Raw genomic sequence first — 16,059 nt, forward strand, 5'->3', positions numbered from 1 at the left:
CAGGTAAATAAACGTTTACACGCTTTCGTGAAAGCTTCAGCAAAGCATGTTGTTGGGCTAGTTGGTTCATATTCATACTTAAAACTGCTCATTCGGACGGGACAAGAAAAAGAAGACACAGACGGGCGCAGTCCTGTGTCCTTTTTTTTTTGTCCCGTCCGAATGCGCAGTTTTAAGTATGAACATGAAAGCTTCCTCACGCGCATCTACGTCCAAAAGTATTCGCATATTAAGTACGCGTTTATAAACCAATGAAAGCACTTAAAAAAAGCATCGCGATATTTTTCTGAGCCCATCCAACGAACTCATAGTAGTTTCAGCAGTTTGAGGAAGAGTTTAGCCGAGCAGTTGCATTTTCAAATACCTGCCTCAACAAACCTGAATCTTCGGGCTCTTGAAGCCGCATATCCTTGGTGTCGCAATATACATACGCGATTTCCCACACACAACAGACATCAAATCACGTACAAGGCACAGTGGAGTTTACACAGGAGAAATTCGCTTCTGCAAGCCACGTGAAAGTCGCGTCGCCGGTCTTCTCTTCACTAAGCTGCCCGCCAAATGATGCCAGTTATGCCAGTTAAGCCTTGACAAGGACCTAAAGGCTAAATAAATCCCAACAAACCAAACCGTTGCCGGCGCCACTGGAACATTGCGCCCGCCGTAATTTCATGCTCTTGCGGGGACGAGGGGCCCCACAGAACAGGAGCGACAGGAGTGTCTCCATTGGTGGAGCGATCGCGGCTTCTCTCTCTCACACATTATCGCTTCCAGGAGGTGATGTACACACACACGCACACCCCTGCACTGCTCTGTCTTTTCGTAAGTGGGCTCGTGGGTTTTCGGCGGGAACTTTTCGCCTTTTTTATTTTTATCTTTCATTTGGGCAACGCCGCCACGCCGCCGACGCCGCTACGCCGCTGTGCAGCTGAAGCCGTAGCGAAATGGCAGCGCGTTCATACGGCGCGGAAAAGGACCCGCGCTTGCATACAACCAATTTTGTTTTCATGAATCGCTTTCCTGTGGCCCTTGCGAAATCTTTTCTCTTTAAAGTACCGTTTGGCTGTTTGTATTGCAGTGAAAAAGAATAGCGCCCATTCTTTCTTTCTTGTGCCGATATTCGTACACTGCCGAACGAGACGCTACTACTAGCCACCATAGCTGCGGGACGTCCAGAAGTTCTGTCTTCGTTGTCCGCAAGGTTGCGCGGAACATAGCAAATCATCGGCGCCACCATACCAGCGCACGAGGCCCATACATAGACAACACATTAAAACAACACAAAAGCTTCCGTGTTTTCTTCAACAACCTGAATGTTCGCATAAATATCCAAATAATCCCACCAGCGACGAGCTCAGAATATGCTTCACGAGAAGGCTATTTTCACAGCAATCTGCGCCACTCACACAGCACTGCGTCCGAACATGAATAAAGGGGAAATTTCCTTCTTCTGTAAAAAAAAAATCTACGTCGGCTGACGCTTGTTGCAGTTAGACGAACTTGCGCTAGGAGACACGTGTTTGCAACAGCGATCATTACCTCCAAACTACTGGTTCTGACAGCAAAGAGCACACATTGAAGAAACACGGTAACACATAACACAGTAATATAAGTGGAAATGCGGCTGCTAAACGTAACAGCATAGAAAAACTCTTCTCTCTGGCGACACCCTCACGACTCTAACGGTCGGCCGAGCATCGCGTCCCCTCCACGCTAAAATGGACTCTCCCTCCGATCGCAACGACATGGCAACATGGCCTTCTGCTATGCAAAAGCAGGCAAAAACAGAGGCTCATTCCACAGACGCAACGGTAGGCCGGTTACGTCATGTTAGGTGTAGAGAGAGTGGGGGAGCGAGAGATAGGGTCTTCGCCCTCTGCTTTCTTTATTGTTATTTTTTCCGCCCTCAGCAAAGTCGCGGTTTGTCACGACGACGGAGGAAGGGAAAATAAAATTACACGTTTTCGTCGCCTCGCGGACTAAGAATGCGTCGATTCAACTGGACTGCCTGTGAGCTGTAGTCTGTCGGCGCCGATTCCTTCAGTAATGCACACGCCATACGCCGGCAATTTCATCGGGAATTCGAGCGATATATGAGCTATTTGTATGGTTAGCAAACTGTGTAAAGGGCCACTTTTAGCAAGGATTCCGCACACGCAGCCACAGGCAGACAAGAAAAACCGACCGGAGAAGACGGGAAGCAGACGACGAGACAGGCAACGAACCGAAACGCCGCTGCCCTGTTGTCCTGTTGCCAGGGGAAAATCTCTTACAGGGGCCATGAAAACAAAACACAAGTTTGGTTCATTCGGAAGATTGCCTCGTGAGAATCACACTGACTCCACTTTTAACGTAAACTTCACTCAAATAAGCCATATAATTTAGGAAAAAAAGGGAATGGCCATGCGACCCACTAACTCATTTCCCGCAACAGAACCTATGATGTCATATGCCCAAGCTGTGCGATTGGCTGAGGCCGGCAAACGCAAATTGGGAAGGGCTTAACAGCTTGCCGAACAAGCTATTTGCGTTTGAATTTAGGACACATTCTTTTTATAGCAGCAAAAATTATGGGGTGAACAATCAAAGTTACGAACGAACACGTGAACACCGAAGCAGTTAGTGCGGCACTTTGCCGTCTGACACTGCGTAACAAAGCCGTCGGACGCGTTGGACTTGTCTGACACAACACTGACCAACCGACATAAAGCGGCACAGGGTCACTTACATGATCATGTTTGTCGAGTCATGGCTCACGTTTTAGGAAACGATTAGTATGAACCCGAATAAAAATACGGTAGGTTTAGAAGTCCGGCCAGAATCAAAGTGCGAAGCTAAGGCCATCCATGAAAGTGGGCGATAAACAAGATAACCAAACGGCCGTCTGCGAGGGTAGCAGCCCTGGTCGGCAGGATATCTTTAGTTTGAAGGCCCTGATCTGGATACGTTATGGTCGAAGTCACGAAAACGCACGATTTAGCGGGAGAATTAAATTTTCGCTTAAAATGTTGAATTTCTCAGTGAACTAAGCTGCGGACAAGCGCTGAGGGCATTATAAAACACTGAACCTTTCGAATAAAACAAACGTATTTTGTCTGCATGGCCCCTTTAAGCGCATGTGCAGCGTCTGCTGAATAGGTCACAGTCGCTACTACCGCTTGAATGCTTATCAACACACCTGGGTGGTGACGTGAATACGGTTTCGGTTAGGCAGGGCAACGCCTAGTCCTAAGGAGGCGTTGATCAGGGCCCAGTGGGCGCTGACTTGCGTAAGTCGTGATTAAGTAGTTCGGGCTACTAAGTTTGGTCAGCCCCTAGCTGGCGATTGCCCGTGAATACGGGCCAGTGATTTCACGAGATCATGACGAGCGGATGCAGCCGGAAGGCAAACACAACGGTGCCAAAGAACACGGCAGTTTATCTTCGAACAGAATGGTTGATTTAGCCGAGGTACTGCCCATGAATATCACGAGTTTACAGGTGCCTTTAGGGCTCAGGCGTTGAACCTCTGAAAGGTATACCAAAAGCTGTTCGCAAATATACTAAAAGCGTGAGATAAATGACTTGGTCGTTCTTTGAGCACTGGCTAGTAGCCCAGCAGGAGGGGTTATATTTCCAGGCCTTCCGTAGTTCTTGCTGTGCCTGGTTTGGACAGCACTGCGCTGAATTCCATTCCGTTCCGCTGCTGGAAAGCTATTATCTAAGGAGCATTGGAGGATACAGAAGGAAGGCGAAGCAGGGAAGGCATCTCCTTTCCTCCGCTCCCCGGAAATGGAAGTCCTTGTGAAGATGCCACTGACCGCTGGCAGGCTTCTGTTGCCTCCCCTCCACGCCCATCCTCCTTTTTTTATCCAGATGAGCTTTCCTGCAAGCCACCCCATTCTGAAGGATACTTACTTAACAGCATCCTCAAGGTTGAAGGCCTCGTCATTGTAGTAGTCGTGCGACGTCGATGACTTGTCCGAGAAGCCTCTGCATAACAGAAAACATCGGAGCACGTTCGTTAATGGTGACGTTTCGTGTTTAATTGCAGAGAGAAACTCGGCGAAAGCGCGTGCATTGCTATAGTGCACGGTCTATCCACGTCATAGATAAATGAAGTGGAATAATTTAAAAACATCGACAAATGGGGTAACATATCTGGCAAAACATAGTGGTGTTAACGCACAATTAATAAAAGTACTAATTAATAATAATAAAATTAATAAAATAAAATTAATAAAAGCACGCGGGGATACTTCTGCTAGACCCTTCAAGAGGCAGAACAAACAGCCCGTGTCTCCAGAAGTTCGCAAGGGCCCACCAATACAAATGAACGCACACATTCCCACACACACCTCGGCAGCCTTCAAGTTGAATGGCCTACTTGCAAGCAGGAGTCAATCACTGCCCAAAACAAAGTGACGTTAGTCACGTGAGAAAGAAAGGGAACAAAAGCACTCCCGTGGACAGTGGCGCGAAGTTTGCCGAGTGCGATGAGAAGAGTAATGAGAACAGTAACGATAAGACTACGACAAACAGAATGAGGGGGCAGCAGATAAACAAACAAACAAAAAAAAAAACTTGCGAGAAAACAGTAATGGTAAAAATTGTGGCGATTTGTTGCGGATCTCATGGGTGCGTAAACAGGGATCCGTTTTGGGCTTCTGTCGGGACACCTTGAATTGCTTATTGCTTCTTTGTGTTTTGCTGAGACACCTTCGCCCAGACCTGGAGCTTCAGAGAAAACTGGTTGACCAGGCTCAAGAGGTGGCAAGATCCAATTGAGGCCTGAAATGAGGACCCAAACCACCGCTCTGCAGTGAATACCTATTTTAATTTTTTCTCAATGAAGTTAATGACGGTGATGTTCGCTTTTGATTCGCCTTCGCCCAACGCGCCGGCACGATGACTAAAGCCCGTTCTACATGGTGCGAAAAAATCAAGAAAAACTGCTCTCGCTGAAATATTGTGAAGGCGGCGGCTTGGAGTTCTGTCCGGTCGCTGAAGTTCGATCCGTCTAGAGGAAACGCAACTCGCTGTGAGAACAGCCTTTCTTGATTTTTACCCAACTGACCAAACCACTGCCGCTCTCCGACTAGCCACAATCGTTGTTAATTAATCATTCATAATTACACGCGCGCGTACATGATCGGACTAACTCCAGGTCAATACGGACAGAACTACAAGCCGCCACCTTCACAATATTTCAGCGAGAGCAGTCTTCCTTGATTTCTACCCAACCGGCCAAACCACTTCCGCTCACTGACCAGTCAGGGTCACTGGCAATTATTAATCACTGTCAATAATTACATATGATCGCACGTAACTCTCCGATGGCTACATCGGCCTTGGCTTCAATGAGCGGCAGCGGTTCCGGTTGAGTAAAAATCATGACCAACTGCCCTCGCCGCGTGAATTATAAAACGGGCGTGAAGTATAGCTATTAAAAAACGCTAGGCACGAACACACACAAACAAAAAAAGAATACAAACGGCGGGGAATCGAACTAGCGACTGTCAAACCTCGATATATCGAACACGGGTATATCGAATTATTGCCTATATCGAACACTTTCTATATCACGCGGAAAATCACATGCATTTTTAATTTTTTATTTCGAACTGGGACGGACATGAAATGGGTATATCAAACTCCACCACCCCAGAATGTCCAGACCGCTCGCGCTCTGTTGACAGGCGGCGAGCTACCCCGCAGTACCCTCGAGGATAGCGGTGGCGCGATGGGCGTTCCCGACTGCTGCGCATCGGTTGCACCGAAGCATAATTGGACGGTGCAAAAGAAGAATGAGAGCTTGAAGAAACCTGGGGCCAGCTGCAGCGCTTTGTTGGTGCTGAGCCACGAAGCATGTGCATTGATGACTTTGTTGGCGGTGACGACAGCACCGGAACGACGGCGGAGTTGACGGATGTGGAGATCCTAGGGGAGGTTACTACTGAGCGCACAAACGAAGACGCTGCCGAGGTTGCACCCGCAAGCGCTGATAGTGCCCCGCTCCCGACTTCGACCGAGGCTTCAGCGGTTTTGTGTATAACACGTATAATTCGTGTATAACACGCCAGGCTACCCTGCTGCAGTACTTTAAGCCAAAAGAATGAATACTTTGAAGCACCAAGTGAGTATTTACTGCACAATTCGTTCATTTATTGATTTGTACCAGTTTATGACGCGTTTTTTACGTGATTTTATATATCGAATTCTGGTTATACCGAACTATTTCGCGGGCACCGCGCTGTTCGATATATCGAGGTTTCACTGCATACACCCTTTTCCATAAGCAGCTGGGCAAGGAGGAAAATACTCGCACACCAGTTCGCTCGCCGGCCCGCGCGCCTTCCGCTTCCGGCGGACCAGCATCGCCTGTGCGCGCTGAGCTGTTAACATCGGGTGTGCTCCACTGCACAGTACAAGAGCATTTCGCACCGTGTGCTTAGTTTTCGCGGAACTTTCAACTGTTTTAAGCCAATGCTGCGATGCCGTTCAAGGCGCAAACGTCGCTTGGTCTGCACTGTGCGATGGTGGGTTATCGAACAACCAGAGAAAGCGAGAAAAAGTCGCCGACAGCACGCATCTGCACGACACTGGGGCTCTTCGATTTACAGTCTCGGACTCACCGCGGACTCTCCGAGAAGCAGTCCGGCATTCGATTTTCCCATGTATCCCTATGGCTTCGGGGAATCCTCGGACTACCCGCGGACTATCCGCGGTGAGTCCGAGACTGTAAATCGAAGAGCCCCACTGTCTAAAAAAATGCAGTGTGGTTGCGACGTGTTTTTGCTGCATTGCTTCCCAACGGACACAGAGTTGAGATATCGGTGGACACCGTTGATAAACCGCAACGACTTTGTACCAACGACCTTCTCTAGGGTTTGTTGGGTGCACTTCTTGGACGGCAAGCAAACGGAGCAAAATTCATTTATCACAAAAAAGCTGCGACAGGGGCGACCAAACGGAACCCCTTGAAATGTTAGAAGTAACTTTATCCTTTACAATACAACATTGATTGATTGATTGATTGATTGATTGATTGATTGATTGATTGATTGATTGATTTTGGGGTTTAACGCGCCGACGCTTCATAGGCGATGAGGCGCGCCGTAGTGGAGGGCTCCAAATTAATTTTGACCACCTGGGGATCTTTCACGAGCGCCGATACAATACAACACAATAACTTCTGGTTCCTTGTAGTCAATTTACAATACCATATATTGTTTGGTCATTATAGCAGATTGGCATTGAACAATCCCCTTTTCATCTAATCTAACCTTTAAAATTACGGCGTTTTGTTTACTTTTTTTTTTCAGGCGACCGCATTACACTGCCAAACGATATGAAAGGATAACTTTCTCCATCACACACTGCTAGTCGATAGCAGGATAAGCAGGCAGCCCAATGTGAAACGCAGCTCCAAATACGCGAACGCTTCATTTGGAAAATAGCTCAACCTGTTCACAACGCGGGCAAAGGAAAAGCTTGTAATCTTTTTGCGTTGTCACGGAATCTAAAGTACTACAATTACAAAGCAGTTACTGTTGATCGCGTAAAGCATTTGTGGTGCAAGCAGAGGTTCCACAAAGGTGGGCTCCGAGCTACAGGTCACATACGCTGCCCAGGTACTTTCCGCACAGGTACTTTCGTTTCGTCAGTAACCGTCATAAGTCTAGTTAAGAAAGATTATATTGCATTGCAATGTCAACAGCGTAGCAATCGCCTCATCGAAAGTGCGCGCGAGCGCGGATCAGCGTGACCCACATGCTGTGCGCAGTCCGCATTCCGTAAACATGACTAATCTGTGAACATAACAAGCATGGTGGCATTGAAAACACGTATTTACTCCCCGATATTGATTTCTATTTCAGTCGATGCCACACCGGTAGCCTTTGCATCGCGCAACTGCGGAGCACCACCCGCTCTGACAGCAAATTAGGACCTAAAATCCGTCCGTAGATGGTGAAAACAACACACACACACACACACACACACACACACACACACACACACACACACACACACACACACACACACACACACACACACACACACACACGCACGCACGCACACGCACACGCACACGCGCACGCACGCACGCACGCACGCACGCACGCACGCGCGCACGCACGCACGCACGCACAGTCGGCAGTGCTGCCAACTCTAGGGAAATTTCCCTAGATCGCCTTTAGGGAAAAAGAGAAATTTATCAATATCTAGGGAATTGTTTTTGCGTCTACGTGATTTTATGCCTTTGGTCGTATAATGCTGCCCTTTATTGAATTTAGCATTCATTTTTTATACAACCATGCATTTCACTTTCTCGCTGAAGCGCAGATATCTATTTCACATAAATGTGCATTCAGCAAAGCTATCGCTCCTACAGTTGACAACATTGGTGTAAATATGAAAACATGCCTGATTAATTTTTATAAACTTGCTCGCTCGAATATCTCATGCACTACGCATCGTCTGTGCTCATTCTATTATTGTTCTTTTTTATATACTTGCGTGCTATTACAAGTGCTGTTTCGTAGTGCAAAAGTTTTGTGTCAAATGTTGTGTAGTGCAAGATTTCCCGTTTTGTTGACAAATGACCACGTGAAAACACTTTGCGGCCGTGTGTACTTTGATAATAGTATTGGGCGCTGTGCGGCAATCCTGCGACAGCGTTTCGCCGTCGCTCGCGCGATCGCTCTCATGTAGCTGCCTCAGCGAGCGATTGGTACGAGCGATTGCGGATCACCGTCGAGTCGTTCGTCGCATCGCTCGCAAAAATCGCTCCATGTGGTAACCGCTAAACACATTATCTGAGAGAAAACATTTAATAACCGCATTCAGCAAAAATCTAGGGAATTTCTTCGTCCGAACTAGGGGAAAAGTGGCTTCGCAGGTTGGCAGCACTGTCAGTCGGGTCTTGGTAACCCGCCGCGGTAGCGTGAGCATCCGGTAGCCGCTATGCTAAAACTCTCTCAGAGCGTCCGGAAGCAGAGACGATGCCACTACACCAAGTACCAAGACGTGAATCGTCTAATCAACTGGTTTTCATTCCGTTTGGACACTCTCTCTACAATTTACACTCGCAACGTTCGTTCCGTCTGAACGGAACGCTAAGCTCTCATTTGGATTCCGCCTGGACGGAAGGTTACCCGCAGCACTTTCTTCCGTCCGGACGGAACGCTGGACACAGCCTTTCTGAAAACGTGCATGCTCGAAACGAAGCACTTGTCGAGAGCAGGGCCGTACCCAGAAATTTTTTTCGGGGGGGGAGGGGGGGGGGGGGGTTATGAATTTCGGGAAGGGGGTAGTTTTGCTGAAAGCAACAGTAAGTATTGTTTACGTGCTGCCTGGGAAAGATTTCGGGAGGTGTTCGAACCCCCAAACCCCCCCTCTGGGTACGGCCCTGGTCGAGAGCATGGGCAGTCTGCTCGAGCGATTTAAGCTCGGGCCCTAATTTATAGAGGTGACTTGGCGGGACGGTTGCGATGTAATTTTCCTCCCTAACAAGCCCGATATTCAAGACAAGCCTTGAATCCAACTAAAACGAGCCAGCGAGACCACGAGCTGCTTGCTGATACGATGCGTACAGGCAGGCTTCGCAGTCGTGTAGCCATTGAAGGCGCAGCAGAAGCCAACGCGGGCTCACGTGGCACGATGTGGGCTCAACGGGAATCTAGTACTAAACCCCGAGGATGTTGCTGCTCCAGCAGAAATCTCAGCGGGCCCGTCCGCCCACAAGTGCCATATACGGCCCAAAGTGGAATACAAGCGACACGTGCATGAAAGCGCGGATTTTCAGGCCTACCGGTGCCACCAACAACCGGAACGCCCAAACGGCCGCCGAGGGAGCGTAGAAGCAGCCATGTGCGAAAATGAGAGGATCGCTTTCGCCAGATCGATTTCTCGTCCACCCACTGGCAAGAGGACCGCGCATGATTTAGGGAGGGGGAAGTGGGCGACGAACGAACGCCGCGGCTCAAGGTAAAACAATGAGCAACAACGGCAACGCACGATGGCGCGCATAAAGGTCCTGCAGGGAATAAACGAAACAGTGGCCCCCAAATGCTCGCACAGTTTACGACGGCAGCAGCGGAACGGGGGGCTTAGAACTAAGCCAAACGAGCCGGAAAATTCGCCAGTTCAGCGATAAGGGAATAAGGGCCGATTTGAGCGGAAGATGCAAGAAAAAGTTGCACATAACGGCGCCCGGTCGTAAAAAGTTGCCTTACCGAACGTAAACAAAGCTCGCTCGGATCAAGTCAATTACTCCTTCCGGGACCAAAGTGGACAACAAACTTGGCAATCGGGATAGACAGAGCAAAAGCGGAAGCAAAACGTTTTTTGCTCATACGTCCCGAATCACAAGACTTTTCCGGCGACATCGGACAGCCCTGAGGGACGGCCCGTTTGCCCTACGCGAGAAGGCGAGTCTGCAAAAAGCGAAAGATAATCGCGCAAATTACGGGGGACACTTGTAACTGTTCAAGAATATGAAGGCGAACGCGCACTTGGACCTTCCGTTGATCTGCTGCTGAACTTTCTGTGGAACTTTGTGGCAGCGCGGGCACCACCCCGAACAGCAGCACCCTCCAAAGCTTGTCCCGCTCACTAGCCATGGCCAGAAGCATCTCGTTCGCCCATGTCGGTACCTTTCGGCTCCCGCACGTGCGGAAGCGGCCTGCACTCCTTCGGAACAGCTGTTTCCCTTTCCCAGCGCGATATGCGCCGCCGTTTCTCAGAGACCTCCTCCGACCCTCCTCGCACATCGCTGCCTGCATTTCCCGGAGCGCGATCCCAGGCTCACGCCCCGCGGCTCGCGCAACTTTTCTTAGGCTATTCTGTATACCTCACAATACTTTTGTACCTCATGCTTTTCATGAAACATACAGCTCTAAAGCTTTAGCTTTAAAGGGGCCACAGAGACAGAATACAATAGAAAGACTGCTTTGTCCCGATAACAACTGTACTACTGTTATCGAAAACTTCGAACAAATAATGAATATTTTGAAGACAGCATGTGAAGCAGTGGCGACCCCCTAGCCACTTTCCGGTGACTCTTTTATGACGTCACCGAATCTTGCTGGTGCGATTGGCGGCCGTCGAACTGACCCATCGCAAAGACGCATGACTCAGCCGTGGTGAATGCTGCCTGAATCCCGTCAAGGTCTTGCTGGCTTGGAGGCGAACCAGCAGAGGCTGGTTCGTGGTGGTGGTGGAGCTTGGTCGTGCTTTGGGAAGAACTCCTTAGCCACTTACAGAGCAAACTGGCACAGCGCATGTCTTCCAGAAGCGAGGCACGCAGTGGCCGCCGGGTCTTGGGGGCGTCCACCGAGCTTCACACGACGAAACGTGCGCCAGACAGACGCGGTGGTAGAGGATGGCCCTAGTGAGGCACATTAATCCAGTCACCTTGCCGATATAGGGACTTCTCATGGCGGCGAGCTGCAGCCGTATACGGTGCAACGAGGTGCACAATTCCGGATCTGAGGGATTTCTATTGGCCGCCAGTTCTGCACGGCGGCGAGCTGCCCACAAATTCAAGAGATGTAGGTCTGGTATTGGCTTGTTTTCTTCTACCCGAAAAATCCGCGTGCCATCCCGAAGGGCCACACGTAGCACAAACCGGGGACCAGAGGTGTCTTCATGAAGTGAGGTGTTCAGACCTCTATTAAACAACCGCACCGGCGTCGGTGCGGACTTCTTACAACGGGAGCCAACCGATGCGGATGGGATGCACGGTCACTGCCCAGCAGTCCGGCTCCCGGTCCCAAGACACAGGCCGCGCTCCAAAACCACCACGAAAGGTCGGGGGAGTATGATGGGCTGGTAGTATCGTCGACGAGTTGTAGTGTCGACCGGAGACCAAAGTACGCATCAGTGAACGCGTCCAAACACTAGACCTCATCGTGCGCTTGAGTAGGGGTATCCCCAAGTAGGATGCGGCACGTTGAACTCTCCGCCTACCAGCGCTGTGCACCCCGGGTGCGCGCGAAGATTTTCAATCCAACCGAGACGCAACACGGGGGAACTCCCGCTGTGCGGGCGCACGTAGCATGACACCAGTATGATATCAGTTTGAGGGAGGCGCACTAGCACGGCCAGTATATCTCCTGCCATTCACTGCACCACGGTTCTAATTTCACCGGAGCCTGGGGGTTACAGCCGGCCGAATAGACGCTTCCTTCTTCTGATGTGAGTACGACGTTTCCTGCGCATGCTAACACAGAAAACTGGGTTCAACATGCCCACGGGAATTGCTACTAGTCGTAGCCTTGCCGACACTCACTTAATTCGAAGTTCGGTAAAGCAACAGCCAATCAAGGCGCGTAACCTCGACGTAGAGACATAATCGGAAGGATCCCTTCAAAATGTTTGTTGTTGCTGTTATTGTTGTTCAGAAGGTGCACACGGTTCAGCTAGTACGTGGCGCACGAAAAGCACGAAAAAAAAAATGAAATGAAATGAAATGAACAGCGCACGAACAGAAGTGGGCAAAGGCGGCGCTTCGGCACCGGGAAAAAGGACCCGAGTCAGGCAATGAGGGAGACGCCAGGCGATCAATGCAGCCTATCGGCAGGCCTCAAACCAATTCCGCCAGTGTGCAAACGGGCGGCACTAGCGAGTACAGAGGTAACGCTGCTAAGCGTAAAGTAAACAGAACTGAACACTGGCCGACGAATGCCAGTCTGTGAAGCATGCGCAGTGCCGCCATGTGCTGGAGGACCCACAAAGGAACACCCGTGCGCGTCGCGCGGTGTCAAAGCCAGGACAATAATTCTAATGCAGGTGGATCAGTGGAGGCTATATCCCGGACCCGTTCGAAGGAATTTGCAGTTTACGCCGGGCCTCTCGACAAGAGGGCAGGCAGGCAGAAACGCGTCCACAGAGCGACAAAGGTAACATTATATGCACGCGCCGAGGCAGAATACAGTCGGCATGCTTGTGTGCTTTCTCGGATAACCCTGCAGCACATGCGTACGAGAAAGAACGAAAACAGAAAAAAAAAAAAAGGCCGAAAGGGTAATGAAAGGGTGAGACCTGGCTTTGCGATTTGCTGTTGTTGAGACCCTCAATGGAAGACTGGTGTTCTAGGCAAGATACTGGGAGACAAAAGCTGGTTCAGTTGAGAGCACCATCAAACTATATTAATTACACGGGGGACGACAGTACTTTTGGAGTGCTCTCGGCACATCAATTCAGAACCGTCTCACATGGACGCCACTACCAATCTGTTGCTCAAACCTGCAAGCTGCGTTTTGCGTTACCACTTAGTGTAATGCTATGGTTCACGCAATTTACCCTGTGCCAACAGGGAAGGAAGGCCGTGGCGATCGGCTGTGATGCGGTATAATGACAGTGAAACGCTTCGCGTGATAATGTAAAACCATACTGGTGCTACAAATTCCATTCTGCTTTAACCTAGATCTCGATCAGTGCGGCAATAAATGTACCCGTTCTTTTACTTGTCATGAAGGCGAGGCTTGGCCTCATACTTTTAGTTCTGCTTTCACGTTTTCAAGCCCATTATGTACTAAAGTTTCTGTTCCACTTTCATTATTTTAGATTATTTCCCTGTTTTCATTACCTGCTCTGCACTTTCTTTAGGGTGTGTATTTTTTTCTTTGGTACTTGCTATGATTCTCCTAAGATGTTGGCGTGTATAAAGGTCACACTTCTAGTATACTATACATATTTTCTTTGTTCAATTCATATTAATACTGTAACGGTCTTTACATGCTGTATGTTCCAACTGTTATTTTCTAAAAATCGCTTGGCTTTTGAGGGAGGGTTGGCCTCCGTCACGTGTTCCGACACCTTTTGCCTTCCTTTCCGCGGTTTTGCGTTTCGATGAAAAACTGGAAATAAATCTGGTGATGACAACGACGATGAAAGTATCTATTGAGTGCTTTTATTGCTGAAATTGAAGAGAAGCCCGCCAATAAGGGCGATACGGTTGCGTCGCGACATATCGGCCAACCATGACAGTCCGAAATTTGAAGAATCCAAGAAGAGGGTACAACCAGATCGAGTGTTTGTGTTCCCCGCGGTGCGTAGAGCCCTGCTAATTGGCTCGGATGTTTCGCGGCCAGATCACCTAGAGATAGAGATCATCTAATCCACATGTACTAAAAACTTACAGGACGATAGACTTCGTCTTTCAGGCCCTCTTAGATATATGGCACTGTACGCGCTGTACAATGGTAAACTCAGCTCCTCAAGAGATCGATATAAAGGGACATATTTCTGGCATTAAGTATTTGTTTAGAAAGCTTTTGAATAGTTGTCCGCCTATCGCTTCGCCCGCAAACTTTTCCTACGTACACTTCGGGAAAAGTACAGCCATTGCAGATGTCTGCGAGCACAATAGCAACGCCCCGAGCAATGCTCCCGAGTTTTGCGATTAAACTGCATGGTGCGGGTTACTTTTGCTCTTGAATGAAACCAGGCGCAAACGTAACAGGACGCAGAAAGGAGTACACAGGACAAGCGCTTGTCCTGTGTACTCCTTTCTGCGTCCCGTTACGTTTGCGCCTGGTTTCATTCAAGATGCATTTCCAACTCGCCCAGCTTGCAACTCTTCTGCAATTTACTTTTGCTGGCTGTAGACAGGAATCGCAAGGAGGACATTGCTGAGAATTCTACCGCCGCGCACAGCGTCCTGGCCCACTGGCGCATGTTGCGCCGCTGGGCGAAGCTCGCGCGAAGCGTGCTTGATGCACCCTCCGCTTTGTATACGTGACATGTCCAGGCGCTGTCTACAGCAACGGTCTCCTTTTCCTGCGTTTATTACTGCGACGCACGCGCTATGGAACACTTCGCAGTCACGCGGACTTAAGAGACGGCGGCTTTTTCGCTCAACGCGTCATTTAAAATGCTTTCCATTAACAACCAGCCCCCTTGGGGCAAGTTTGTCCACGTGCACTGGTTACTACTGGTCACTGGAAGCAGGTTACTGCTTATTGTTTTTGTGCAGGGACTGCAGAAATAAAATGGCCCCGCTTTTTTTTTTTTTTGCCTCTTTTGTCGACGCCATGGAGGACGCTCCCGTGAAATTGCAGCGCGCTGTTCGACGGGACGCGCCGTTTGGGACAAACAATGACACGGATTTGCCATTGCCCTATCTGGTGAACTACGACAGTTACTTTATGGCGCGCAGTTACTTTATGGTGCGCAGTTACGTAATCAAAACGGAAGCTATTTTTCTACGCACAATCTTCTTGGCGTTCTTTGCTGAACGTAATAGTTTCTTCCAAGGTTGGACGGATCATGAATCCTTATTGAGCGGATTGAGCAGCCATATTACAAGTTCCCTGTCCAAGTTGACGCAGTCTCGATAAACGTACGTCACGCGAGAAAAACTGATTGACTGTGAGGTTTAACGCGCCCTCCACTTGGGCTATGAGGCGTGCCGTAGTGGAGGGCTCTGGTTTAATCTTGACCACCTGGCGATCTTTAACATGCGGCGAAATCTCGACACGCGGGCATTCCGTTTCCCATCTCTATCAGAAAACCAGCCACCTCGGCCGGGATCGAACCCCCATCCTTGGGCTCAGCCGCCCAACGCCATAGCCGCCGAGCCACCGCGGCGAGTGTTACTTGCCGTTTCAACTCTTAATTTGTTCATTCACATATATGACACTTCGGCGTTTATGAAACAGCTCAGGAAAGTCGAATTACGCCGTGTTTTTCTTTAATATTAACATTGTCTTTGTTGATTTGGTAACCAAACAATCTCGCGGAAGCGCTTTTATACAGGCGCCTCTCGAAACTGTGTGAACATTTAAAAAAGAAGCGCCCTTCACTTTCTTTCTGGAAGGGTAGGGCACGTTCGCAGTGCACCGAAGAAATGAAAAAATTATAACCACTTCCCACCGGAAATAGGGATGCACGCGACGCGTGACTTCAATGAAAACGAAAACGACCAAAATCGAAACACAATGACTGAAATGAAAAAAGCAAAACCAGCGATCGACGAGAGAGAGAGAGAGAGAGAGAGAGAGAGAGAGGAGAGAGAGAGAGAGAGAGAGAGAGAGAGAGAGAGAGAGAGAGAGAGAGAGAGAGAGAGAGAGA

The 16,059-nt window shown here is 49.3% G+C and overlaps 1 protein-coding gene across 1 annotated transcript in view; it reads right to left on the reverse strand.

Annotated features, from left to right (window-relative positions):
- Vav (Vav guanine nucleotide exchange factor) overlaps nucleotides 1–16,059 on the reverse strand; it is a 235,227-nt gene that overhangs the window by 64,463 nt on the left and 154,705 nt on the right. Inside the window, 1 exon segment of the mRNA XM_077691052.1 lies at nucleotides 3,898–3,972. Coding sequence (XP_077547178.1) covers nucleotides 3,898–3,972 — 75 coding nt within the window.

Source organism: Haemaphysalis longicornis, unplaced genomic scaffold, assembly GCF_048455015.1.
Source record: "Haemaphysalis longicornis isolate Haplotype H1 unplaced genomic scaffold, Haemaphysalis longicornis Haplotype H1 scaffold_1, whole genome shotgun sequence".
Classification (NCBI taxonomy): domain Eukaryota; kingdom Metazoa; phylum Arthropoda; class Arachnida; order Ixodida; family Ixodidae; genus Haemaphysalis; species Haemaphysalis longicornis.